The sequence below is a fragment of the Phoenix dactylifera genome, chromosome 9 (genome assembly GCF_009389715.1).
Source record: "Phoenix dactylifera cultivar Barhee BC4 chromosome 9, palm_55x_up_171113_PBpolish2nd_filt_p, whole genome shotgun sequence".
Classification (NCBI taxonomy): Eukaryota; Viridiplantae; Streptophyta; class Magnoliopsida; order Arecales; family Arecaceae; genus Phoenix; species Phoenix dactylifera.
The window spans coordinates 8,463,260-8,491,050 of NC_052400.1; the positions used below are offsets into that span (position 1 = coordinate 8,463,260).

A 27,791-nucleotide genomic window follows, 5' to 3' on the forward strand; every position below is an offset into this window, starting at 1 on the left:
AGCTCTTTGATGCTTATGTTAGTAAAGTTTCTTCAATGAAAAACAAAGGAAAAAAGAAAGAAAAAAAGAAGAATGGAGGAATAGAGCCATCCTAGGTTCAAATTATTACCTCCTTTTTGTTGAGGGTATTTGGACCTATTTATAGTTGAAGTTCTGAATCTTCAAGAATCGCATCCTAATAAACTTGGAGTTGCACCGCAACAAACTACTAAAATGGTGTAATAACCTTGAGAATGTGTCGTAACAACCTGATACGTGGCAGAGTTGGGCGTACCTTTTGAGGCAGTGGAAAGCCAAGTTGCTTTCCTATAGAGGAGGAGCCTTCTTCGTCATGGCCGAGGTCGTGGAGTCGAGTTGGGAAGTGTCAGTTTGCATATCAGATGCTTCTATTCTGCTCGGCCTACTTTCCATGCTTATCCAAGGACGTCGGGCTAAGATGCCTTGGGGGAACCCCAGGTGTGCCGGAATCACCGCATGGGTTGTGAGCTATACGAATTCTTATATGCCACATCATTCTGGTTGTTAATTGCCACAACAGTGGCCCCCCCACTTCCAAGTCCAAAGTGTCGCTCTCATTTGAGCGAAGGAAGTAAGTGCTTTATCAAAATTTGTGCGACTTTAAGGAGGTCAGTAACTCCTGAGTGGTGCTTTCGCGCGGGATGAGTTCAGACACTCTATCTTTTGAGATATTGTTGACAATTTGGAGCAGTCGAAATGCAATACGCATCTGTCAATCTGAATGAAACGATGACCAATCAGATCGATCTAGGCCATTCAAAGCCTTATTAGAAGGTAGAAATGCTTCTGCAAACATGCCACATCTGAGGAAGTTCCAAAAACTCTTTTCGCTGCTGTAAGGAAAGCTTTCATAAAGGCCACCCTTTAAGTTGTTATAAAAGTCTCACCCTTTAAGTTGTTATAAAAGTGAACTTGGGTGGTGCTTCTATCGTTTTTTTCTTTCTTTTCTTCTAGCAGGTTGGCCTTCCTATTAATTCTTTTGCCCTTTTTTTTTTTGCAGGATGGACTCTCCATGGAACGACATCTTTAGAATCAAGTAGAGATGCTTCTACTTATTTTATGGGAGGCTAGGGAGAAGGCTGCTAAGATAGAGGCCAAAGTTGGGTCTCTCAAAAGTTGGATGGCCGTTGAGAAGGGCTGGACCTAGGTGGCGTTGCTCCGAATAGCTGTGGTGGAGGAGGAGTTGTAGGTTGCCCGGTTTCGGGTTGCCCAAGCCAAGAAGAAAGCTCTCCGAGGGATAGAGAAGTTCAAGGCATCAAAGAGCTATCTCGCATGGCTTGTTCTAACCGCAGTCAAATCTTTCATGAAGAGCTTTGATGAATGTTGAAGTCAAATGTCGAAGCTCTTCTCCTGGACCAACTCAGTAGCATCGACCCTATTGTAGATGGCGATGATGAAATCAAGGTGCAGAGTAGCGACAGGGAAGACAAGGAGCCATCGAGCCCCAAACAATAGGCTTCTTGCATTCCTCCCTTTTTCGCTTCTTTGTGCCACCGTGAAGGCGCAAAATGAGGTGAAGGGTGGCTTCTTAAGCTGGCCGATCTTTCCGAATTCATCGACTAGAGCTCAACTAGCTCGAGGTGCCTATCTTTTGTAGCTACCTAGCTTGGTATTTGACCTATTCTGATCACACGTTAGTTTAATGAGATGAAAAAGTTTTATATTTATGCATACATTTTTTATTGCTTATTTTTTGAAGTGCCTACCTGAAGTTGTCGAGACAGACCAAATTAGGCCGAACATATAAATTTCTAAGATCGGCTGAATAAAATTGAGAAGCTAAGATAAACTATAGCCGAATAGTCTCAAGTACTCGAGATCAGCTAAATACTGTAATATAAAGTTGTGATATCATAATATCCTTGGGGACCAACTGAAATGAGAATAAGATCATGACAAGATGAGATCATAATAAAATAAGCTGGGAGGGCAAGCCAGAATAGTTTTCGGGCAAAGATTGTCGAATATCCATGAAATGCCTGAGATCAATAAGAAAACCATAACACACTTGATGGATAACTTACAGATTATCTTGTCGAAATAGAATATTACCCTTTGCAGAAAAAAAATCCATCCAAAATTATCAATAAAGGGGAAAGGGTGAGAATATCAAATATGTCTTATATTTTTTAGCATTATTTGACTTTTCCTCTCAAACGTAAAATAAGGAAAGCATTCCTTATTAGATCTAGGAGACAAATCCCAGCCTTTGAACCAAGCTTTGATCCATCGCGCTCTCTCTCTCTCTTCTTAAGCCAATCCTAGCATGACACTTGCATCATTCCACCATTCTCCAATTCAAAAAAATTCAACCTCTACTGTTGATACCTTAGTTCTTTAGGGCCCCTCTTCTAATTCTTTGATTTATTCACTTCTTGTTCTCCACCAATTCTATTAAACCTATATCTCCTAAAGATAAGGAGTAACCCTTATTTGAGATCTAAGAAGGCCTAGAGCAAAGAGAAGTCCAAGCTAAGGGAGATCCCTAAAAGGTCTCCTCCAAAGAGAGATAGTGAGCCAAATCTTGCCGATCTACACCAAAGAAGTTCCATTTCCCTTTCTTCTTGTGTTTTCTCCAAGTTCATCTTGTGATCTCTATCAATAGCATGTAATTGACTTAGTTTAAATGAAGTTTTTTTCTTATTTATGATGATCATGTTTGTTTCTCCCTTTATTGTTTTCAACTTAATTTTTGCATCTTTGTTGAGCAGCATATAGGTCTTCTTCTTCTTTCTTTTTTATGTTTAATATATATGGGTGGGTGGAGAGGGTCCAAGACCCCTAGAGTCCTAACATCATCGAAACTCTATTGTGGGGTGACTAGATTTTTGGATTTAGATCTTGGCCACCATGCACCTAAGCAATAAGCATATTTTACGCATGCCCTAGGCTCTTTTGCATAATGAGGTATAGGGCTAGGCCTTTATATATAAGACTAAAGGGAATATGCCTCACCTTCAAGGCTACCTCCACAAAATCCTCAAGCCTTACTTTTAGGCTTGGGTTTCATTGACTGTCTTTATCCAGCCTTTTCTTTTGATTTTTCATCTTTTTCTTACTATAAAGAGTTGCTTGCAACTCTAATCCCAACCTGGGCCATTGTTATGCCCTCTTTTTAGAAGTATTTATAGCTCTTTTCCACAATATTAGTAGTAGAAATCCACATTAACACATTTTTTTAGCTTTTTCATAGTTATCTATTTAACCAAATTTCCCTTCAAATTATGTAAAATAATATACCATTTGTTTTATTTTGCATTAAGCATGAATTTGGACCTAGCCTACCTAAGGTTTGAACTGGGTTGATTGAGAACTCGAAAAACAATCAGTAAAGACCTAGGACAATCAAGTGGGTTTGGTTGTGAACTTGAAAATAACTGAGCTATAATCTAAGATATAGATTATAGTAAAATTTTCAAGAGGTCTTGAAAGTGGATATAGGTATAGGGTTAGCACCGAACCACTATAAACTTCGTGCGTCTTCCTTGCTTATTTTTTTTGCTTTAGTTTCTTACATACTTACTTATTGCTTACTTGCTGAAATCATCCTTCATCTGCAAAGGATTCAATTTCACTACATTATTTACATCTTTTTGAAAATCCAATTCACCGTCCCTCTTGGTCTGCATAACTGGGCAACATCATTATTAATGGTGTGGCTTATCATTAATTTCAGAAGATGGGTTGATACAACTGAAAGTAAAATGTAAAACTAGCCCCTTCAAGTCAATGCTTAACAAATCTTTTCATATATCCATATCATATGGCAATATTTTTGGATGAATTTGTTATTAATCATTAAGCTCAAGATATTCGCTTGTTTATTTGGAAGATTAGTTGATACAACCAAGAGAAAAATTATCCCACTAGTAAAGTTTATTTAGTTTTCAAATGAGAAAGTGGTGATTTCCTATATATCGCTAAGTAAAGTCACATGGTTGACTTTGACCTTCTAGATGTGTAGGTAAAGTATAAAGGTTTGACACTGATTTAAATTTGTCACATGCCTTCAATGTTAAGAAACTCCATGTTAAATGGAAAAATTATTGATAACTAAGGCCATGTTTGGCAAGGTCGTAGTTTCAAAAAAAATTTTAAACCGAAGTCGAGTATTATTTGATATTGTAAGTTTTTGTTTTTAACTTGTGCAAACTCTTTATCAATTTCTAGAAATTGTAAAATGGAAAATCTAGTATTCAAGGTTTTCAAAAATTAGGACCACCTGCAACCACCACCACTATTTTTATTGCCACTACTCCTACCATAGCTCATCATCATCGTCTGTCCCATACCTCTTCATCACCGTTGTAGCTTGTCACTGGCCACCACCGCCTCTACCACTACAATTGCCGCTAAATACAAATAGGTTTTGACTTTTAGTTGTTTAAAAAATAAAAAAAAAATTGAACTTTAAAAAGTTGGATATAGAAAACCAAAAACTAGGTAGGCCAAATACTACTTAAATCTCAAAAGATATTTATGTAAAATATATAAAACTATAAGCACCATAGTAATAATATTCTCCAAATTATGGAAAATCTTCTTTTATCCTCGGTTTTCTTTTGGTCGAATAATTCACTGAATTATCTCCATGGAGGGATCATTATAAAACTATATAGTAATTCTTCTTAGACATCAACTTGGTTTGGATATGACCTAGATAGATTAACATCTATATTGGCTTCTAGATTAAATGCGAGAAGAGTATAGGATGGCTCATAGTTGGTGATGAGCTTTAGCTCTCCTATAATTGTTAGGACTCCACCCTTTATAAGGTGCTCTAAAGAAACCAGATACATACTGATTGATTCTCTCCTTTTCCTCTCTTGGATTCCCACCTAGTCAATGTGATCCCCTCTCTCCACTTTTATTTGTTTTAGTGGCTGATGCTTTACCTAAAACTTTACTTAATACCAAAATTTGTTTTTTTGGTCCTAGCTAGTATTGATCCTTCTTCATATCATAGGTTACTTCCATGGAAATTTTTGTTGACAATTATTTTTCTGGATGCCGAGTTAAGACCTATTTGTAATTTCAAATAGATAGTGTATCTTTTTGAATTAATATCTAGCATCAGCATTAATTATGAAAAATTTGGATTAATCTACTTTGGAATAGAAAGAGATTTGAGCTCATTTCGAGTAAATCACTTGAATTGCAAGTAGTTGGTCCTTATTAAATATTTGGGCTTACCTCTAAGACCAGTCCTTTAGTAGTAGATTCATTTCTTTGGTAGATAAGGTTGAAAAAAAATGTTTTGTGAATGGACTTCTAAAGTTCTATCAATTGGTGGAAAACCATTGTGATTAACTCTGTTTTGCCAAATCTACCAATTTGTTATATATCTGTTTTCTGGTTGACTGATTACGTTGTTAACAAAATTGATAAAGACCAAAGATTATTGTTTTGGAATGGCTCTACCTTTAGTATATGGCTGTTCTTGTTTAATTAATTGGAAACAAGTTTGCAAACCAAAGCATCAAGGTGGTCAGATATTTGAATATTGCTGTTTTGGGGAAATGGTGGTGGAAATTCATTAATTATTCTGAACTTAAGCAGAAATATTGGCTTCAAAATATGCATAAAAGAAGAAGATTGCCATTTCATTGCAACCAACCTCAAGGTGTTTCTTGCTTCTGGAATGGTGTTCTAAAGTCAGAGAAAGTTCTACATAGCTTTTCTTTTCTGCTCAAAAGGTAATCGAATTTTGGTTTGGTAGATGGCTTGTAGATATGCCTCTATTTGTATTATTTCCTTGTCTTTTTTGGATTTGATGGTGGACAAAAATCCACTAAAGAGTCTCTTTGATTTGTTGGATGAGGCTCACAGTTGGAACCTCTCATTTAAATGAACTTATATGAAGATATTGCAGAATATACCAATTTACAAGAAATTCTTTGTCCACCTAATAAAGATTTTTTTTTCTTTTTTTTTTCTTTTTTTTTTAGAGAGAGAGAAGTGGGAGATCCACTTGTACTACAATCATTTGAGTCTAAGTTTTATGGGAATGTACCATCAAAGAATTGCACTCGAAATCTTTGGTTGCTAAGCAGAGAGGTGTAACCATATGGCAACTCCCACTATAAAAATTATGAAAAACTTCAATGGTAAGTTGGTGTATGAACTACCTATTGTTTGGAAAATCTTATGCGGGAAAAAAGTCCATATCCTTCTCTAGTTTGATCCGAAAATCTGTTGACAGGCAACTTGATGAGATCCTAGTCTACTCCAAGCTTGTAAGAACCATTTGGAGTTAGCAAGGAATGATCTATTTCTTTGAGCACCATTTCAGGGAAAATCGAAATTTTTTGGATCCAAAATCAAATGGAATGAGTGGCCTGGATCATTGCTTTGCTTGTGTTCTTGGATAACTAAAGCATAAAGAAGAATCAGATCTGGTCCAGACATGATTGTAGCTGCCATTTGGAAAGTTCGTGAAGTTTGGATAGAATCTAAAGATATGGTCAGGAAAGTTTGAAAAGAAAGAAACTCATGAATATTTTGCTTGAACCTAAAATGGAGGCTTTATCAACTGAAGAAGTAAAGAGTATCTGATCGTGTTCTGCTCTTCTGATTGCCACTAAAGTACCTTGTAATGTGGCTCACTTCTTATCTTTTTATTTTGATTGATTTATCCTTTATCTCATTTCATTATCTGTTAATCAAATGCATTCCATCCTTTTCTTGAAAAAAGAAGGAAACAATTATAACATATTTGAAACAATCTGACAAGGCCTGATCTTATTGAATCTGAATATTTTCATTTCAAACTTAGATCTATAATCACTTATTTTTAAATTGTTATAATCATAAAATTTTAATCAACACGCCTGAATTTGAGCCACATAGCAACCAACCTAATCTAAACTCTTATGTTCAACAAATCTCCTGAAGGAAAATTAGTTGTTGAAAACTAATGGCTAGCCTCGTTTTTTTTTCTTGTGTGTGTGAATTTGTTTGGGCGGTGAGGTGGGTGGGGGGGGTGGGGAGGGTAGTAGCTATGTTGCAGGTCAAAATTTGCCTTTTAAATTAAGTAGCCTAACTTGTTAGCAACCTAAGTTCAATTCTCATATTGGAGAAAATGTTGTTGCAGAAATGGGAAAAGATTAGCTGAGAAGCCTACTGAACCCACAGAAAGAAGAAGAAGAATAAGAAGAAAAACGTTAAGGTACAAGAAGAAGAACAAAAAACCAAGGTAGCCAGGCTACGGTCGCAGGATATTTTGCAACTTTAATTGGTTTGATGAGATTAATCTGAATAATAATATACCTATGGCAAAAGAGAGAGAACCTGGTTATAAAACTGGCTTAGCGCCTAAATCTCCGTTGAGGTTCAAATGATACGGTTGAGGTTACCAGCATCCCCATTTGAAATACCAAACAAAAGGGCTGTAGGGTAGAGGATAAAAAAGGTAGATCAAATATGTCTAGTACAAGCAAACTCCAGTGCCCAGTGGTCTTACAAGCAATTAAAAAAAGATTCACAATTTAAACTTAAGCATGCTGGGATAGTTACTCTACAAGTATTCCTTTTATCGTTTGGGCACTTTTTTTTTCTAAACAACTTTAGTCCATAACCATATCTGTGGATCCTGCCAGATACCAATCTTATAATTCTGTATGGGGAATCTGTAAAGGACTGTGAATGTATGATTCCAAAGAAGTGATTACGAAGCGAGTGTGGATGCTATTGCAAAGAGTTCTCCAAACATGTGTGGCATCCCAAATAGGAGATTCTGGCTGCTAAAACACAATTATTCCCAGTCATTTGTAAGCCTCCTATCCTATTTCATCTCCATAGGCTTCTGAGCTGGAAGACTTCTCTAATTTCTAGACAGTCTGACAGAGATAAGTAATGGCAACATTTACTAGCAGCAGGTGGGTGTCCAAAGACCATTATCTCATCCAATCGTAAGGTTTGTCTCGAGGCATCATTCAGTCTTCATCTTTAAGGTGTGGCCACGAACACATTCCTCATGGTCACCATCCTATTCACTGTAAGCCATGTTCTTGGAAAGCTCATTGATATGCACAAATTTTTAGGCATATGAGGCGAATATCCAACCAAATACGATTATAAAATTGCCATGGCCAACGAGTTTAATCTTTCCCAGTCATGGTCATTTGTTTTATGGCAAATGAGCCATAACGGCTAAGATTAGACAACACCAGCAAGATTGAGATCTTGGTCTCAAAGGAGCCTTGAACAGTGGAGTCAATTTGAAGTAAATTGTGAGTATTGTGATTAATAATGCTCAGTACTAATAGTCTAGAGGTATTCTGTTGACACTGCTAATCAATATGTTTGTTTGCTGAGGGGCGAATGCTCATTTGATAAGTCGAAAGATAATTACTATTTCTAAATGTCCTTGTGGGTAGCTTAATGGAAATATTTGTGCAAGCAGCATTTTATGAATATGTTAAAACAAATACAGTGAAAAAAATTTTATGCCCCAATGAGCTTAGAGCTTGACCAAAGTTGCTGAAATTTTTCCCAGTTATCTTACATAAAGAAGACAGATTAAAAAGCATCAGATCCAAGAACTCGTAGCCCTGATTAAGTGGTTAATCGTACTGGATCAGTAGGATACATATCCCATATGCAGAGGACAAATTTAATAGAAATAAGTGAAAGAGCATGTAATTCTTATTCTTAAGAGTCCCCAGGAACACATGGGATCCCGAGCCCTTCACTGCTATCAAAACCCTTATAGTCGCGCATCATAGATCTCAGTCAACACATCTAATCAACAAAATAAACAGTTAATTGGGCTTCCTTTATTTCAAGGTTCTCAGCCATGGATTTCCAAGGATAGCCGCTGCTCAAATGCCATAGTCACAACTCCAGCTTGTGACAGATTATCCTGATTAATGCAGGATGCTCATTAGGCCATGTGAAGTGATCTACGTCATGAAGAATGATACAATTGTTGATGTCTTCAAAAATTAGAATATTCATAGAATTTCAAGTGAGAGAAATGTGACAGGAACAGTAATGATAAAAGCAACACAGACAGACATTTTGGAATTCCAGTGAAGTGCATTGCACCGTTAATTACATGATCATATGCATAATCCTTTATAGTATACAGAAAGTAGAAGGCATTACCTTACAACTTCCTCCTAGATGCTAGTCTGCTCTTAAAGAGTGCACCCTGCTGATACTCTTTGGTTGTCAAGGATGAGACACTCCAAACTCCAAGATGGTACTAAAACAGCATCGCTAAACTATCAAGCTGGAACATCATTCCCTGCTCTATGGAGTACGAAACATTCAAGCTGCTGAACTTCAGGCTCATCTTTGCATTACAAATCCTTGCTGTGAATGAGCTAAGCTCAATGTCATTCAACCAGTGATCATCATCAGTGAAGACTTCAAGAAAAAGCATGACCCTTTTTCTTATGCCCCTTCAATGGGATTTTTGCAATTGCACTATCCATGATAAAACTGGAATCTTCTGCATTTTTGGTCTTCATAAAGTTTTCTTGGGCTAATTTAAGACCACTGAATAAGTTAGCAAGCCCTGGGACCAAAGACCATAACAAAATGAATAGATTACTTGGCTGAGGTGCGTAGTTTAAAAGCTTATCTCACGCCTCTCAGCGAAAAACTTTCCTGTAATGTCTGGTTGACTGGGTAGCAGGACAACCCAGACTCCGGTATCTGCACCTTCCTCAGATGAAATGTTGCCTTCCCAAGCTGTCATGGCAGTCTTCACCCAGCCCGGACAATAACAATTGATGTAGATCTTCTGACCTTCTGGCCTACTGGAAAACCTCCCTACCATCAGTCTAGTGTAAGCATTGACAGCCAGCTTAGATATTGAATAATCAGTAAACATTTGAGGCCATCCCTTTGATGCCCAACTTCCCTGCTTAACTTGTTCGATAAATTTCACAACCATACCATCAATCAGTTCCTCAGACAAGCACTCATCTCTCAACAGTTGCTCTCTCAAGTTAGCATCACCCAATCTCTGCCAAATAGTAAAATATGTCATACAACTTCAAATAGCTACCATTTAAAAAACATACATAATAGTATCAACAAGGTAAATTTATTTCCATCTTCTGATTTTTTAGGTTACAACTTACAAGCATAAAACAGTGATAATTGTGTGCAACTAAGATACGGATTCTATTTATTTTATTTTTTTTAAAAAAAAGGAGATAGAGAGAGGGGAAAGAAAACACAGTTTTCACCAACTTACATTTCGTCTGCCATTCACACGACCAAGTCTTGAGCTCACATTCAATATGCGAGCACCAAAAGCAGAATGTTTCATTATTGGGATCATGGTTTCAATCATCCGTTTTGTGCCATAATAGTTTGTCGCAATTACCTTTTCAGCAAATTCAACTGAATTATCTGAGCCTACATTAAAGTTGACACCTGCATTGTTTACCTGCAACATGGTTGAGCATGTTATGATGCAAGACTGCAATATTTCCATCATAATGGAGAAAGATAGGAACATCAAGTTATCTAGAAATGTCATGGAGATCATTACCAGGCCAACCGTATATCCTAAGAACAAAGAGCGACTTACTCAGGCAGCTAGCACCTAATTACTAGTACATCTTTAAAACTTTCATATCACTTTTCAGTATATTTGCCTATTATAAGACCATGAAAAGTAAAATTGTCACTTGATATTCTGGATTGGGCTAAGTTGAACCATGCCGAACCGGCTGGTTCGAGGCATACCGAACTAGACCGGTTGGTTACCGGCACAGTTTAGCTAGTCAACATGTAATTTATAAAGGCCTTGTTCAAAGAGTTTATCCTGTTCGAAGCCCTCAATCCTGGTTGAGCTTGTTTGAAGCCCTTGGTCCCCATTAACAACGACGAAGTACGATGATGATGATGACATCCTGGCCAAGTGAATCCTACTCTCTCTCTCTCTCTATCTATCTCTCTATCTCATCCCTGTTGCCGAATTCAGAGTTCTCAAAGCTCTTGAATCCCTTGCTTCCTCTCTCTCCTTCTCTTGCCTCCTCCAGTCTTTGTCCCTTTGCAAAGCCATCATCAGATGCCTTAGCCTCAGTCTCTCTCTCTCTCTCTCTCTCTCTTTCAGAGGTGAGTCCGAAAGCCTTGGTCTCTCTCTCTCTCTCTCCCTCCCTCCCTCTCCTTCCTTTCCCCCTCTCACTCTCCCTTTCCTTGGTCCCAGTACGCCATGTAACGGAATCGTACTTACTGGTACCATACCGATACAACTCTCAATACTGCTTCAACGAACCTTGCTTTAAAAAGTCATATATATTCAAAAGAACAACACACAAAATTGAAATATAGTCTTCATAAATTGTGTGAAGTTCTTTAAATATAAGAGAAGGATTAGCCAAGTTGTTACATTGTTGAATTATAACAATTTCCTATTGTTTTCATACGAAGAGCATGTAGACCAAAAGAACATCCGGGGGAACCCTCAGAAGTGGGTTTAACCCGGTGGAAGTGCTTTAGGTACCAATAGTTTCATAAATCAGACAACATTTTGATGAATTATCCTAGCAATTCGTGTATACAAATCATACTATGAACCACTAGCAGTCCACAAAGCATGTCGTGGGAAATGCTAGCTAATTTCTCCATGGCCCAAGATATCACACTAGTTGAATCATATTTTGACTTTAACTGTTTGTCAAATTCTCTCTCATAAGTTACATCACAAGCCCTAGGGTCGGTCTGTATGGATTACTCACACTCTACCAGTGATGCAAATCAAAGTGACAACTCAATCCTTATTTGATCTACATGAAAACGACCTAAATTCCAAAGAAAGCACCAGTTGGAATTGAGTTCAAGAGCTATTACATGGGAGAACCTGAAAGCTTGTACTCCTTTTCTTCAAATTTCATGAAAACCTCCCTCTGATCTTCCCAAGAAGAGAGTTTACTTTCGAAAATCCTGAAACCTCTATGTATCTTTGTCCTTTGATAATCAACTACTTTAAGTCCTTTATTATTCAAATTCATTGTTATTCTGCAATTAGGAGACTCCTTCCAAGAAATGCCTCGTCTTGCTAGATGAAGTATCTATGAAGAATCAAGAATACCATACACAATGTAGTGACTTATGCCTTATCTAATTAATACGTAACAGCAAGAAACAGTGAAATGTGATACAGGTGCAACAAGGGGTAAAACAAGAGAATAGAGTGACAAAAAAGAACGGAAAGCAAGAATATTCAAACATTAGCCTCAAATCTCTGCATACCTCCAAAGTAATTGATTCTGCCGACATACCGGTTCCCATAAGCATGTGAATAAGATTCTCTAAACCTCATTGGTAGCTCACAGACACTAGTTTCAAAGCAGTCGACAACCCTATCCCATGATATGGAGTTATCTGGATCTCTTTCCCATAAATAAAGGCATGAGTGAATGCTCTACCATCTTAGAGTGCTCATTCCCCAAGTCTCCCAAATTAGGCACAAGTGACATGGACTACTCCTAAAGAGCTCAAGCAGAAGTCCCATCCAAAAACTCTAAAAGAAATTCATGAAATAGCCTAGGAGTTATGCGTAAACATATTCATGTCACTTTATCTTCTTACTCTAAGTTATTGCGACATATAAATATATGAGACATAGCATCGAATAAAAAGTATTTAAGCAAATACTTAAGCAAAATGTAATTCCAAATAAGCTTTCTGTCGTACATTTCTACTCGATTAGATGTCTTGAGGATCAAAGTAGAGACTGTTTTGTTTCTAATTTTTCCTTCATATACTCCTTTCCAAAGCATTTCTGATGATCAAAATGTTCACATCTGGGTCAAGAAGTTATAACTAAATATTGTATTCATAATAAAAGAATTTTGCCAAAAGCACATGTTTCATTTTATAAGTAGAAGTCTTTTACTGATGCTTGGTTTCATGCTTAACAGAGCCATTAATTCATAAATATTATTAATAAATATTTCACCTTTCCTTACAATTCCTAGAAGATCCTGATGTGTGCTATTAATTGCATCATGAATGTCCTCAAATCCCACTGAGACTTTAGTTCATATCCACTTTGTCATAAGATTTTTTGAAAGCTTCAACATGCAAAGAGCCTTGCAGAAGCCAAACATACAATTTGGGCTATCAAACAAACTAGTTGTTCAGGAGCAGCTTGCGTTTGTCTTGAAATGCAGCATGTAATGAGCTTGTTCAATTAGCAAACGAGCCAAATAGGAAATGATTGTGGGCTTGAAACAAGCTGAACTTGAGGCGGGCCTAGCTCGCCTGTATTCAGCTTGATATAGCCCAAATATGTAAAATAATATAAACATTATGTAATATAGATATATTTAATTTTCTATATATATCGTCAGATCTATTACATTGCAATGGTATCATTTTTCTCGGTTTTCAGAGGTTATGTGAGTGAGATCATTAACTTGATAAACTTTGATTTATCTTAGTTGTTATCTCAGCCACTAGATCAATGCCAATGGTTGAGATCAGTAACTTAACAGAAATGGGAAGAAGACAGACACAAGGCTGGACCTAATTTTTATCTTCTCTCAAGTAATCAATCCCCTTAAAAATCCTCAAACCCGCTTCTCTTGATCATTGTTCCCTGCCTACAAATTTGCCTCTACCTAGATCTTATTCTTGCCATCACTAGTCAACTCTCTAACCCCCAAGAAATTGCATTGTTCCATTTGGTCCATGTTTGGATCACCACCACAATCTGCGACACTTGACATCAGTTGTCGACTCCCAGGAGCATGAGCTAATCAAGCCAAGTTTGAGCCTAATTGAGTAAGATTGTTTCATCTAACCCTCTTTTTCTCACCAGAAGAGAACGGCAAAGCAACTCTTTCACCCTCTTAACTTCTATACATATCTCACCATGCATATAGACACAAAAGCTACATATTGGGTTTGGTATAGGGCCAGCCTCTTGAGGGGGCTCTGTCCGGTTGCCAAACCCTACCCACCGTGCCACTCACTTGTTTCTAAGTCCAATCGAAGAGAGAAGGTAGCAGTTTGGGGATATAAAAAGCCCCAAAAAAGGGACTGACATGAAGGACAAGAGAGGGAAACTGGAAAAGAAAGGAGGGGAAAAGAAAAGGTGAAAAGAGAGGGGGGAGAGAGAGAGAATAGAGTGAAGAAAATCCTCTACTCAGGCATTCCAATCTCGGCTCCAAGTCTTGTCCCAGGCATGGGACCGAGTTTCAGGCTGGGCACATGGTTTTTCATCCAGTTGCTCGATCTTGACTTAATCTCTTTATTTTCTCGTTATCCTCCCCAATAGTTTGTGTGGATGATATTGTTTATAGGTTGCATACATGAGTAGTGATCCCTGGGTCAGGATTGATTGGCCTAAGAGGTGAAGTTGCAAAACCTTGTTATCTGTGAATTGTTTCTGGTTGCCCAGTGGTTTCCCCTATTAAGAGTTTTCTAGGTAAAATTCATATGCCTGCTTTTGGTTCGACTTTGTTCTCTTTGTGGTTTGCTTCCCAACACTACATGCTTGAGTAAATCACAAAAAATGTTGGATCTAGATCTAGATATATGCAATAGATCTAGATCCGATCTCCAAGATCACGAACTTTAGAGACTTGCAATCTTGCTGATTATAGTTTTCAGCAGATGAATTCTTGTAGTATAGAACAAGAGAGGAAGAAAGAAGAAACAGAAAGAAGAAGGATAGAAGTGAGACAGGCATACGGGATACATTAATCTGGCCGAACATAAATCTCAATATATTTATATTATTAAGTTAGGGCATCTACAGAAATTTTACAATGACAAAAATACCCTTGACTAAAAGTCCAGTTCAGCATAAGCATATAAAATAACCGGTCAACCCTAACTACATGTCCACAAATATAAGTTTAACACTCCCCCCAGCTGGAGCATAGATGTCATTCGTACCTAGATTGGAACACAAGATCAGAAATTTATGCGGCCCAAGTGCTTTGGTAGAAAGATCTCCCACTGGTTTTTAAATTTCACATAAGGTTTCATGAAATGTTCTTTCATGGAACCCTAGATTACTAGCAATGAAAATTGCTGCTTGATTGACACAGAACATCCTCACAAGAAAGCCTAACTTGAGTAATAGGTTCTTTGTCCAAATCAATTCACATGCAGTATGAACCTTTGCTCTATATTCAACTTAAACACTTGATCTTGGTATGACATGTGAATAACCTGTAACATTTATCGATCTTGCACAATCTGCATATGAATTACCTGTAATAATTAAGTGACCATGCCTCTTGTAAATCAATCCTTTTCTAGGAGCACATTTAAGACAAAATAGAATTTGACATGCAGCTTCCCAATGAGAAGTTCCAGGGAGCATGCATAAATTAGCTGACCACACTTGTGACATATGTTATATCTGGTCGAGTAATATTCAAATAGAATAGCTTCCCTACAAGTCTTGAATATCAATGTGGACTTTCAAGCAAGTCGTGTTCTTCTGGCAACAACTTCACATTTGAATCTTTTGGTGTATCAGCTAGCTTAGCCCCTAATGTTCCTACCTCAGAAATTAAAACAGTGACATATATTCACTAAGACAAATATAAACCAGCTTTAGAACGACCAACTCCAATCCCAAGTAAATAGTGAATCGAGAGACCCCCTTTAGGTAATCTTTCATAGAAACAATGTCGGCATATATGCAAAGAACAACAACACTATATGTCATTTTTTGTACAAAAACAGAATGATCAGCATAACACCCCTGGAATCCATAGGCCATCACACCATCGCAAAATTTATGAAATCATGCTTGGAAAGAGATGGATTTAAGCCATAGATCACCTTCTTCAATTGGCGAACGCTACCATATTCCCCATGAGCAACAAACCCTGGAAGGTTGCTCCATGCAAATTTCTGCCAATATAACTCCATGTAAAAATGCATTTTTGGCATCCAGCTGAAAGAGAGGATAATCTAAATTAACAGCATTGATAAGATTGCAAGAACAGAATGCAACTTAGCCATAGGCGAGAAAGTCTCATTCTAATCAATACCATAGACTTGGGTATAGCCCTTTGCCATAAATTGAGAGTTGAATCTCTTAATGCTTAACTCAATTCAACTCAACTAAGCCTTAATCACAAACTAGTTGCCGTTGTTTGCATGAATCCTTTTTCTCGATTCCACTCTATTTAGAGCCACACTTTCTAAATGAAGTAGAGATATCAAGTTATTTCTTACCATTTCATTCCATGTGATTTTTGGTATACCGCTACACGTCTTTCCTTCTTTATATATCAAATTGTTCCTTCATATAGGTGCATCCATCAGCCTTTGTTATTCATGTCCAAACCGTCATCCTTTTCTCAATTTGCCCACAATTAGTACTACCTCTACCTTTTTATGAATGACTTCATTTTTTATTCTATTTTTTTTCTTTTATTACCACACATCCATCTTAGCACTCTCATTTGGGCCATACTTATCTTGTGCACATATTTTTTTCAATTTTCCAACATTCTGTACCATAAAGCATCACTAGTTATATGATCATCCTATAAATTTTTCCTTCAACTTAGAAAGTATCCACAATCACATAATATTGCAGTTACCCTTCTCCATTTTATCCAACTTGCTTTAATCATATGGATAACATCTCTTCAATATCCTCTTCTTTATGAATGGTCGATCCTAAATATTGAAAATGGTCATTTTTAGAAACTTCATGATTCTCAATTTTTACTCTACCTTTATCTCTATTTCTAATTTTACTAAAACTACATCCTATGTATTCTGTCTTGATCCTACTTAACCTTAAAACCTTTAGATTCTAATGCACTCCATAATTCTAACCTACTTTTAACTCCAACCTTAATTTCATCTCCTAAAACTGTCATCCACAAATAGCATGCGCCAAGGAATATTATACTCAATATGCCTAGTAAGCTCTTCCATGACTAGCATACAAAGGTAAGTGTTTAGACCAGATCCTTAATGTAGACCTATTGTGATTAAAAACTTACTCGTATTACCACCAGTAGTTCTCACACCAGTAACCACTCCATTATACACATCCTTAATCACATTAGTATATGTAACAGAAGCACCTTTCTTTTCTAAGACCCTCCATAAAACTTCTATAGGGACAAATTATATATTTTTTCTAAATCAATAAAAACTATAGGAAGATCTTGTATCTTTTCTCTATATTTATCCACTAACCTTCAAAGGAGAAAAATAACTTCTATAATTGATCTTCTTGGCATAAGATCAAATTGCTTCTCTAATATCTTTGTGACACCTTAATCTATCCTCGATCGTTCTCTCCCAAGATTTCATATTATAGCTTAATGAGTTTAATACCACGATAGAAGAACAATTTTAAATATCACCTTTAGTCTTATAAATCAAGAATTATAGTACTTTTCCTTCATTCATGAGATGCTTTCTTGATATTTAAAATCTTATTAAACAAATTAGTCGACCAAGTTACTCCTAAATCACCTAAAAACTTCCAAACCTCAAACGGGGATTCAATCGTGTCTAACCTCTTTTTCTATCTTTATCTTTTTTGATAGCCTCCTTTACCTTAGATACTCAAGTTCTACAAGTATACTTAATATTTTTATCCTTAATAAAACTAGTAAAGCATCCTAAATAATCTTCATGTATTTCACTGAATAAAGAGAAATATGAAGAAAATGAAAAGTCTACATATGATCTTTATTGATTTAGAGAAAGTTGATGATAGGGTGCCAAAAAAGTGATTTCACGGGTTTTAAAAAAAAGGTGTATACATAATGGTATTTTGAAATAATTGAGGACATGCATAGTAGGGGCATTTAACTAGTGATAAGGATGATTTTGGTGTTACAAGTTTTTTCCCAATCACAATAGGCTACATCAACAATTAGTAGTAAGCCCATATCTTTTTTGTATTAACTATGAATGAACTCATCTAATATTTAGGAAGATGTACTATAGTGCATATATTTGCCGACAATATAGTATTAATTAATGAAAAAAATAGAATAAATACTAAATCGAAACTATAAAGGAAAATTTTAGAGGATAAAGCTTTAAAAATTCGCAGAATAAAGGCAGAGTATATGAAACATAAACAAGAAATGTGGAACCATCCTGAACCGCCCGGTTCAGGACTTACCGAGCCGTACCGGCAGCGGATCGCGACAGTTTTGGCATTCAAAACGGTAAACCGGCAGGAGGGGAAGAGTGAGAAGGAAAGATAGGAAAAGAGAGAGGGAGAGGGGAACGAAGGGAGAGGGAGAGGGAGCGCTGCCGGAGGGACGAAGTAAGTGCTCTGCCCTCTGGACCCCTATTTCGTTGGGGCTCTTTTTTTTATTTTGAAAATTTTAAGTCAGCAAGAGATTTGCCGACTTCATTAAAATTTGAGCCACATTTTATATTTTGAAAATTTGAAGTAAATGTCGACTTCACTTAAAATTTTCAAAATAAAAAAAGGGCCCCGATGACCCCTATTTCGAACAAAACAGAGATCCAGAGGATAGAGCCCTTGCTCTGGCCCTAAGCACCCTTTGGTGCTCCTTTGACGCCCTCCGGAGGCCTCTGGTGGCCATCCCTCCCTCTCCCTTCCCCCCTCTCTATCTTTTCCTCACTCTCGTTCTCCCTCTCCGTTCCTCGCCCTCTCTGCTATGCTGATATGGGCCCGGCAAGGAACGATATGGGGGCATACTGAACCGTACCGTCAGCCGATCTGTACGGGCTCCGGTACCGGCACGGCGAACTTTGAACGTAAATTTAATAAGAATGGAAATGAACTGCAAGATCAATTTAGATTAATGGACACAAGAAACCATATGGTAACTAGTTTCATTATTTAGGATCTACTATACAAAAAATAGAAAGATTGATGATGATATATGTCATAGAATTATAGCTAGTTGGATGAAGTGGAGAGGTGCATTTAGAATACTATATGATAGGTGCAAACTTGGAGACTTAAGAAAAAAGTTTTACAGAACAATAGTAAGACCTGTAATGTTATGGCCCATATTGCCAATAAAGAAAATACAAAAAAACAAATTGTGTGGTAGAAATAAGAATATTAAGATGTTACACGATTAATAGAGCTATAGGAGTTATGAGTTGCACAAATTAAGAAGAATGTACTGAAAAATTGTTTGAGATGGTATGAACATGTACAACAAAGACATGAGGAGACCCCTTAAGGAGAAGTACTTTAGTTTATATTGATGATCATTAAAAAGATAAGAGGTAGACCTAAACTACATGAATAGAAGTTGCAAGGATGGACACGAATGCATGAATGGAGGTAAGAATCAATGTTTGCCATCTTGGTATTAGACTCTGTATTAGTACCATCCTATTATAGTATCGGTATGCGGTATAGTACGAGACGGCAAGGCTTACCGAGTGTCAATATGGTATGAGACTGTGTACCAGTTTGGTACCAGTACAATATAGTACGTCCAGTATGATACGATACTGACTGGTGCGACAAACCTTGGTTAGAATAATATTAGAGCTGGCCCTATAAAGGAATATTTGGCAAATGAGGATCCAAAGCCGACCCCAAATAGTTTGAAAAAGGTTAGATGATTATGATTATGATTAATTGCTTCTCAAGCTATTGCAAGTTAAGCTTAGCATCCTTACTCCCCTCCCTATCTTTTTAATCCACAACCATATCCACACTATACCTCAATATAAGAGCATACTTTCATTCAAGCATTGCCGAACCAGTACCAATTACCGTATCGGTTGGTGAATGGTATTGTATGATACCGATATGTACCGTATCAACACATGCTATGCTACAGTGTACTGATTCGGTACCTATACACTTTTTTAGTTTTTGTTTTTTCAACTACTTTTTAAGGATTAATTTTATAGTTTTAATGATATTTTGATATTTTGAAGGATTATTTTAATGATTGTGGTTGCCTTAATTACGATTTGAATGATATTTTGATTTTTTTCATATGTTATATTAGTCTGGATAGACTATATGATTAATAAATGCAATTGTAATATAATTGGCACAGAGAATGCATGAGTATATGTAATTGAAAATATATTATCAAATTAATTTGAAGTACAAAACACATACCATAACTAATTTCTTATGGAGTGTCTATGTTGCTCATCGATGTTGGGGTTTTGATCGTAGTTTGTGCTTGGAATCTGACTTTAACTCAGATAATGTGTCTATCCCTCCATCCCATAATCTGATCCTCCTGAATAGCCACCCTCATACTGATCCCATATCTAATATTGGGTCAACCATCCCATCTGAGGGAAGATCAAAGTAGCAAAATATGACCCATAACCTAGCTGGAGGATAGTAGCTGCTCGAATATGATGTCTTAAATATGAGATATCCATATAGGTCATAGCATGAATGTGCAAAACAGAAACCGATATATAATTCAAATCCAGATACGTCCAAGGACCTTACTCTGCATGCTAAATCACTTGCAGCAGTAGCATCATGTCCCAAACCACCTCAAAGAGCCCATCTCATATATGCAATCATATCTTCACGGGCTCTAGATCATGTGCTATGTTCCTTATCCTATGTGACATGAGTGACTTATAATTCATTGGTGAATCAACCAAGACCATAGGATTATAAGTTGCATGGACATATGCCATGTCCATTGGAAACTCCCAAGCCACCAGATGCATTATCAGTTGAACTATCATCATCATCATCACCGCTTATATCGTGAGATGATCTGGGTAACTAGTCATCTAAAGGCTTATTGGTCTCAGAATCAGAATGTACTAGCTCCTCTTTTTGTTGACTTGAATCTAGAAGGGAAGCGACTAATTTATAATTCTTCTTTGCTTGTGCTTGATTCCTACGGAATTCCATTAACAAACTCAAAATAAAAAAAAAGCATCCACGCTTGCAAACAGATCAACAATTCTCTTTCCTTCCCCTTCTTGCTGCTTTGAGAAACTATCTTCTTGCCCTAGATTCCTATGCCTTCCTAGCTATGCTAGGTGGCTCGATTGTGTCCACCACCCTAACCGTTCCTCTCTCCCTGATTAGATCGAATACCATCAGCGCCTTTTCTCAGTAACTCTATCAAAATCTCTAAGAGGATGTCTAAGACATAGAGGCTTGCAATGATGATCAGTTTCCTCCTAACCAGGATCCGTCGAACGGTACCGGGACCATACCGATTAGTGGACGGATCAGTACGGTACTGAACCAGTACCATGTCGACACACAATACGCTTAGGCGTGCCGGTTCCGTACTGGCACACCTAATTTTTTTTAGAGTTTTTCAAGTTGATTTAATTGATAATCAATCTTTTTGAACTTTTTCAATGATTTTAAATCTAGTTTGATATTTTTTTGATATTTTTTTATGTTTCTATGATTCCGATTTAACCAAAATGATGCATCTTGTTATTTTAAAATGATACAAAATATAAAATAATTAGTGAGATGTTGCATACTACAAGAAGCAACATGAAATATGCTCAAATCTAGTGAGACAAAAAATATAAAATAATACAATCAATTATATATATTTAAAGTACGATATATATACGATATCTAAAATTTCGTCGAATGGTGATGGCTCTCATAGAAATTCGAATCATTAGCATAGTCAGGAGGCACATTAGCTTACCCCTCTAACCAAGCAACATTGTAGTCTTGTATGTTCACCCCATAAGAAATGCGCTCTGGTTTATAAGCACTCTCGGATCTCTTGTTGAAGCTCTGCTTTGAGAGGTCTCCTCTTACTGATAAACTAGTTGATAAAATGGCTATGAAGAGGCCTATCCAAATAAGCCGGCAACAAAATCCGACCAGAAAAATACTCTAGTCTACGTAGGATACTAGCCATTAGAAGATATCTCAAACGCACCATATCCATATATATATCCGTATAGGTCACAGACTACCTACGGCTGCGGATAATAGGATCCAGTATATGACTTAAAACTTGATATATCTATGGATCCTACTCCACATGCGAGATCATCTGCAACTGCATCGTGTCCTCCTGAATGACCTCCAGAAGTTCATCTTCTATATGCAATCGGATCCTCGCGGGCTTTACCAAATCGTACACTGTGGTCCTTATCCCATGTAACATGCATAAACTAGGACTCACTGGTGAATCGAAGACCACTCTGCGACTCTCATAAATGGTGGTCTCACATCCTCCACTCTCTTCCTAGCCAGCAAATCCATTATCACTAAAACTGCTGCTCTTGGTTTCTAAATCTGAGTGAACTGGCTCCTCTACACTCTTCATTGGAGCTGCAGGTGCCTTTTATTTTTCTTTTTTGGTGTGCTAGGCAGTTGTCTTCTTACCTTTTGTACCACTAGTTGTCTGCTTACCCTTCGTGCTACTCTTTTCCTGCTTATCATTCGTGCCCCTCTCTACCTGGCTATGTTGAAAGGATGTATGTCGTCCTTCTGACCAAGTCTACCGGATAGCGTAGTGGCCTCGTCTAAGCATATTTCGATCATATCTCTGAGAGGATGTCTCGAACAAAAAGTCATGTGATGATCGATTTTTCTGTGACTATGGCTGAAAACTTGAAAGGATGCATGGAATATTGCTTTGTATTGACTCTAGCCTCGCTGGCTACGAAATTGGCCGGTCATGAAAGCAATCCTCGCTCATCAAGTTTTGGCTCATGTTGCTGGCCCACAAGCCATCCGATCATAGGATCATCCATATTATCAACGAGAGCACTATGGATCAAATCTGTATACTTTAGCTCCACTTTCTCCTAAATGCACTTCAACCTCAACCTCAACCTCAACCTCAGATTGTACTAAACATATACAAAGTCGCTGAGGTGCTTTTGGATCAAACGGTTCCTCTGCTTGTTGTGGATGAGGGCGAAAGTGGACCAGTTGCGCTCACAGCCACTCAAGGATACCGTCTGAAAGAGGATTCGGATAGTTAGCTGCTTAAGATTTTTTGCGGATAAACTAAAATGAATCCACCATTCAATGCAAAAATATTTAAAAAAATTATATATATGATAATATCTTATTAGTAACCATCTGCGAAAAAGAACCATATTGTAATAATTAAAAATACCAGTTAACTTACACATGTTATGTAAGTTAACTTATCTCTTTTAGACATAAGACCACGACTTCTGGATCAGACTCCATCTTGTAAATCACATTACGTAGAGTGATTAGAATTTCGTTATCTATATCAATTCTAGCAACGATGTACCGAAACCGAGGGTTCAAGTAGTATACTGTAGATAGAGTTCGTTATTATCTTAGTAAAATTGTATAAGTACAGAAGTAGTCTAATTTTCAATGTTCTTGCTTACCTACTAGATGCAAGTCCCTATCCATCTGGTAGTCCAACCACCACTCAATGATGTTGATGTACTTCTAGATATACATCAGATCTGCCTCCTTGATCTAAATCTTTGCCCTCTCCAATATGTATTACAAGAAACCCATTTGGTGGTACCTCTCGCTATCCACGGTCTGAAGTACTTCATACAATGGTCTGATAGCCTTTACTATTATAGTGGCCCGCTGCCAGAATGTCTGACTCATCATTAAATCCTTGACAATGCTCTCTTCAATGCCGATCCTAGCAAATCTACTTTTCTGCCACTCGGGACTGACAAACTCTGACGTAGGACTACTTTCTTCTCAAGAATGTGATCAAATACAATGTTGTTGGTAGCAAACCATATGACTTCTGATCTCAAAATCTCTTCCTCTACATACCTTTTCATTAGTGAAAGGACCCATGTATGATTGTAAATATATCTAGAGATGGTTTGGGCTGTCTCTACTGTATGTTGTACTCTATGAATCTTCGCAATATCTATCAACATGAGGTTGATACAATGTACAGCATGTTGAGTCCAGAAAATATGTGGTCTCCGCTCCATCAAGATCTCTCCGGCGGTCTTATATTGTGGCCCATTATAAGTGATAACCTACATGACATTCTTCTCTCCTACCTGATCAATCATCTCCATCAATTTAAGGATATACGCAGTGTCGTGCACTTGATCGAAAGTATCAACCGACTTGTGGAAGAAAGTCTTTGTATCACAATATGTCAAGAAGTTGAGAATGCTTCACCTGGTAGAACCGGTTCAACCATCACACATCACTATCAATCCACATGTCGAGCGATATAAGGGTGTCTCGGCGACTCGATAATCGATTTTGCTCTTTTGTCAGCATTTTTTTTGCTTGATCATTCTACAATCGGCAAAGTGCTTTCTTAACATTTGATAGACCTCCTATGGATATTTCTTACAAGCAGCCACATCAGGGTAATTGTTAGCTATATTTTGCTTCAATCACGTTACCCCTCTCTCTTTCACTCCACATCGCACCACTTGCACCTCTAATGGTGATAGATTGAAATCATCAAACTGGGACCTCAATCTATAACATGCTCCCGATTTTTCTTCCTTTCTAGATCCAATACTACAAGTTTGATGAACATGCACCACATATTCTTAGTTAAATTAATGATTGCTAAGTTAATTATTTAGCAATAGATAATTTACATTGTAATGCAAAAAATGGCTAAATTACTTTAGAAAATAGTTTTACATTATTTATACATAATACTAATTTTTCATAATTTTTATAATTTTTAAATATTTTTAATTATAAAATATATGGAAAATTAATTTAAATTCAGATTAATTTAGAACCCTTCCAAAGGTACTACATATTTTTTCAGCCCAAGGGTCTTTCCTTTTAAATTTATTTGAATTCCAGCTTAGGCTTGGATAGCCATAATCATGCCAAATTTTAAATAAATTGCTATCAACGAGAAATATCAGGTAGCACGAATACCCCAAGCATGTTACTGATTTTATAGAAATTTTTTGAATAATATTTATTTAGTATTATTTTTAATCCAAAAATATATTTTTAATCTAAAAAATTATATGATGAGTGAAAAATTATGATTCTTTTGGTATTGTGCAGATCATTCTTAGATCTACAACATGCCTAGGTACCATGCCAAAATTTTGTATTTTGGCATGAGCTACTTTTATTTTCCATATTTTTTGCTAATTTTTGTTATGAAAAAGAAAAAAGTGGAAAATGAGAATGGGGGAAGGGATTATACCTCAAGAAGCAAAAAATTTTGATCCTAACCGGTGAAAATTCAAAGTTCTCCCCTTCTCCCTAAAAATCAAAAAAGAAAAGAATGAGACAGAGAAGGCTTTCTCTACCTCCCCATTTATAATTGAGGGTGGTATAGGCCCCAAGTTGCCCAGAACCGAGTAGAACCAGATGGTTCTGCTTAGGTCGGGTTGGTTCAAGCTAGTTCTAGGACTTTATAGAGCTAAACACCGAAACCAATCTGATAACTAATTAGTACAGGTCAATATGCCCCAAAATGGGTAGTTTGAGATTGTTCGACCTTCCCCATTTTCATCACCTTAGTCCTATCTCCATGTCATACTCCTTATCAATGGCTATACTTGAACCAAAATCCATACAACAAAACATTATATGCTCTGAAGATTTGATATTTATGTGCTTAGCTCTTTACCAACCTTTGAGTCCCATCCAATAATTTTTTTTTTTGCAGCAGCAGATCAAAGGACATATTAAGATGAGCATTGTCCACTTTGTTTTCCATTAAAGGATCTTCACAGAAACAACCAAGTAGTGTTTAAGCACTTCCTTTTCCTCTTTTGTTTCATTGATATTTGTGAGTTATACACTACACACCTCGTAGCCACTCCTACCTTCTCCTTTCCATAAAGCAATAACACGATTATTTAACACATGGATGAGGAAAATTAACCAAAATCCACCAATATCTACCTTGTTTGGGCAAAGGGCAGTAATTGAGCTGATCTTGAAAAATATCGCATCAAGCTTGCTTGACGATAATTTTGAGCTTGGAATGCAGCTCATATCATATCTGATTGAGTTCTAACCTAGCATGTGGTTTGATGCCCTCAAAGTAAACTAGACTCAGACCAAGCTTGAATCAACCACAATTAAACTCAATTCAAACTAGGTTTGTAAACTTGAAATTTGAAGCCTTGTTTATTAATATATTACTTGAGACCAATTAAAACAATAAGTAAGAAAGTACAATATTTGCTAATATATCTTTACCACTTGGGTCAACCTTATCAAGTTGGTGCTCTAGGGTGGCTTGAAATTGATATCGAGACAAGAAACCCCAATCAAGCCTGCCGTTTTGTGTTTACATTTGATTTTGATTGACGCTCGATTCAAGCTGATCATGGGATTTTCACAAGCAGCTTGAATCAATTTTTGGCCCCTACATGGGTGCAAGTCTAACTTTTTGACCCCGTGTTTTAAATGCATCAGGTATTAGTTGGAGCTCTGACCTAATTTAGGTCATGAGGTTAGAGTTTTTTGTGAGTCAGATGGCAGGTCATCGATGTCAAATCGCTTAGGTCTTTTACGGTTGGTTTATCGCTTTGACATTAGTTGTCTAGTTCTCCCTAGAAACACTTCATGAAGTATGTAAGGGATAGAGAATTGTAGTAAAATTGGTTATTAAATGCCCAAACAAAGTAAACATTGTGTCTAATCCAGTCAAGATGGGATGGATTGGGTATTGAGGTTAAGTGAATGAATGGATTGGATCATGAGAAGTCATGAATTGACAGGACAACCATTGATTTCACTAGTTAGAAACAACTCCATTTTGTCTTTTCCTTCAACAAATGCTACAGCATCCCATCTACTAGTTGGAAAACCAAATTGCTTGAACTGCCTAAACAGAAATAAGCTATAAATAAACCAATTTGACCAAAACAAAAGAAAGAACCTGATTTTAAGCCATAAATTGCTTGAAATGCCTAAACCAAAATAAGCTTAAACTCATGCAATCAATCAACTTCGACTTTAATCTATAAACAAACGAATTTGACCACAACAAAAGAAAGAATATGATTTTAAGATGTTACAAGGCATTCTTTACACGAAATATACTAATGTATCTTTAATTCCTATCCTTGATAAGAGCAAAAAGAATAAGATTCCAAGGGTTTTCTTGCACAAGTCATCATGCTTAATAACCCATCAGATGTTAAGCATCTCACCAGGATATCAAGACCGCCGTACTTGAGAACAACCCATTTCTCAAACGATTCAACGGAGGCGGCATCCAAGACATCCAGTTGGTGTGAGTCCACATTGAGACCCTGTTCCCGTAACCCATCCGCAGCTTTGTGACCTCGATCAGCGGCTCTTGAGGCGAGAATGACGCACAGCCCGTGGCCCGCGAGCTGCCGAGCGATCTCGTACCCGATTCCCCGGTTGGCCCCCGTCACGATGGCGACCGTCTCGGACGACCACCATCTACAATAGAACGGAGACAGGCAAATAAAGGGAGAGCACTGGTTGCGAGTCGTAGAGGCATTTCATCAAATGGTTTGTGGGCGATGAGGGGATTCGGGTGGGCGCACAGTACCTTCGCAGAGGGGGGTAGGGTATTTTGCGGAGCTCGGAGATCTCTTGGAGACGCTGAGCCCGTCGCTCCTTGGCTCGCTCCTTGCCCTTCTTTCCCATAGAGAGGGTTTTACAAAGGCTTGGCCTCCGGGTGTAGCCTGGAGCTCCACCAACCAGACCCAGTCGACGTCGACGGCTACGTTCCTGAGTCGGGATCCTCTACTGCGAATGATCCAAACCCTTTTGAAGCAAAACTAAGCATGATGATAATATATTTTATTTTTTTTGAATTTTTTTTTGTATAAATGCTTTTCTAAATATTCAAATTTACGATAATACCATCCTAAAATTTATATTTGTATGCTAAAATACTGTTGTTATACAAATGCCCTTTTAATATAACGGTAGTTTT

General features: G+C 37.3%; 1 protein-coding gene across 2 annotated transcripts; it reads right to left on the reverse strand.

The window, feature by feature from the left end:
* Positions 1 to 8,953: 8,953 nt before the first annotated feature.
* LOC103721881 (carbonyl reductase [NADPH] 1) lies at positions 8,954 to 27,619 on the reverse strand. 2 transcript variants are annotated; one of them, XM_008812257.3, is made up of 5 exons: positions 27,402 to 27,619; positions 27,031 to 27,289; positions 15,790 to 15,861; positions 10,229 to 10,423; positions 8,954 to 9,994 (listed from the first exon to the last, which is right to left on the reverse strand). In XM_008812257.3, the coding sequence occupies exons 1-5, from the start codon at positions 27,497 to 27,499 to the stop codon at positions 9,596 to 9,598; spliced, it is 1,023 nt and encodes a 340-aa protein (XP_008810479.1). In that variant the 5' UTR covers positions 27,500 to 27,619; the 3' UTR covers positions 8,954 to 9,595. The 2 variants fall into 2 exon arrangements, with proteins under 2 accessions (XP_008810479.1, XP_008810480.1); XM_008812258.3 differs by lacking the exon at positions 15,790 to 15,861.
* Between the last annotated feature and the right edge of the window lie 172 nt (positions 27,620 to 27,791).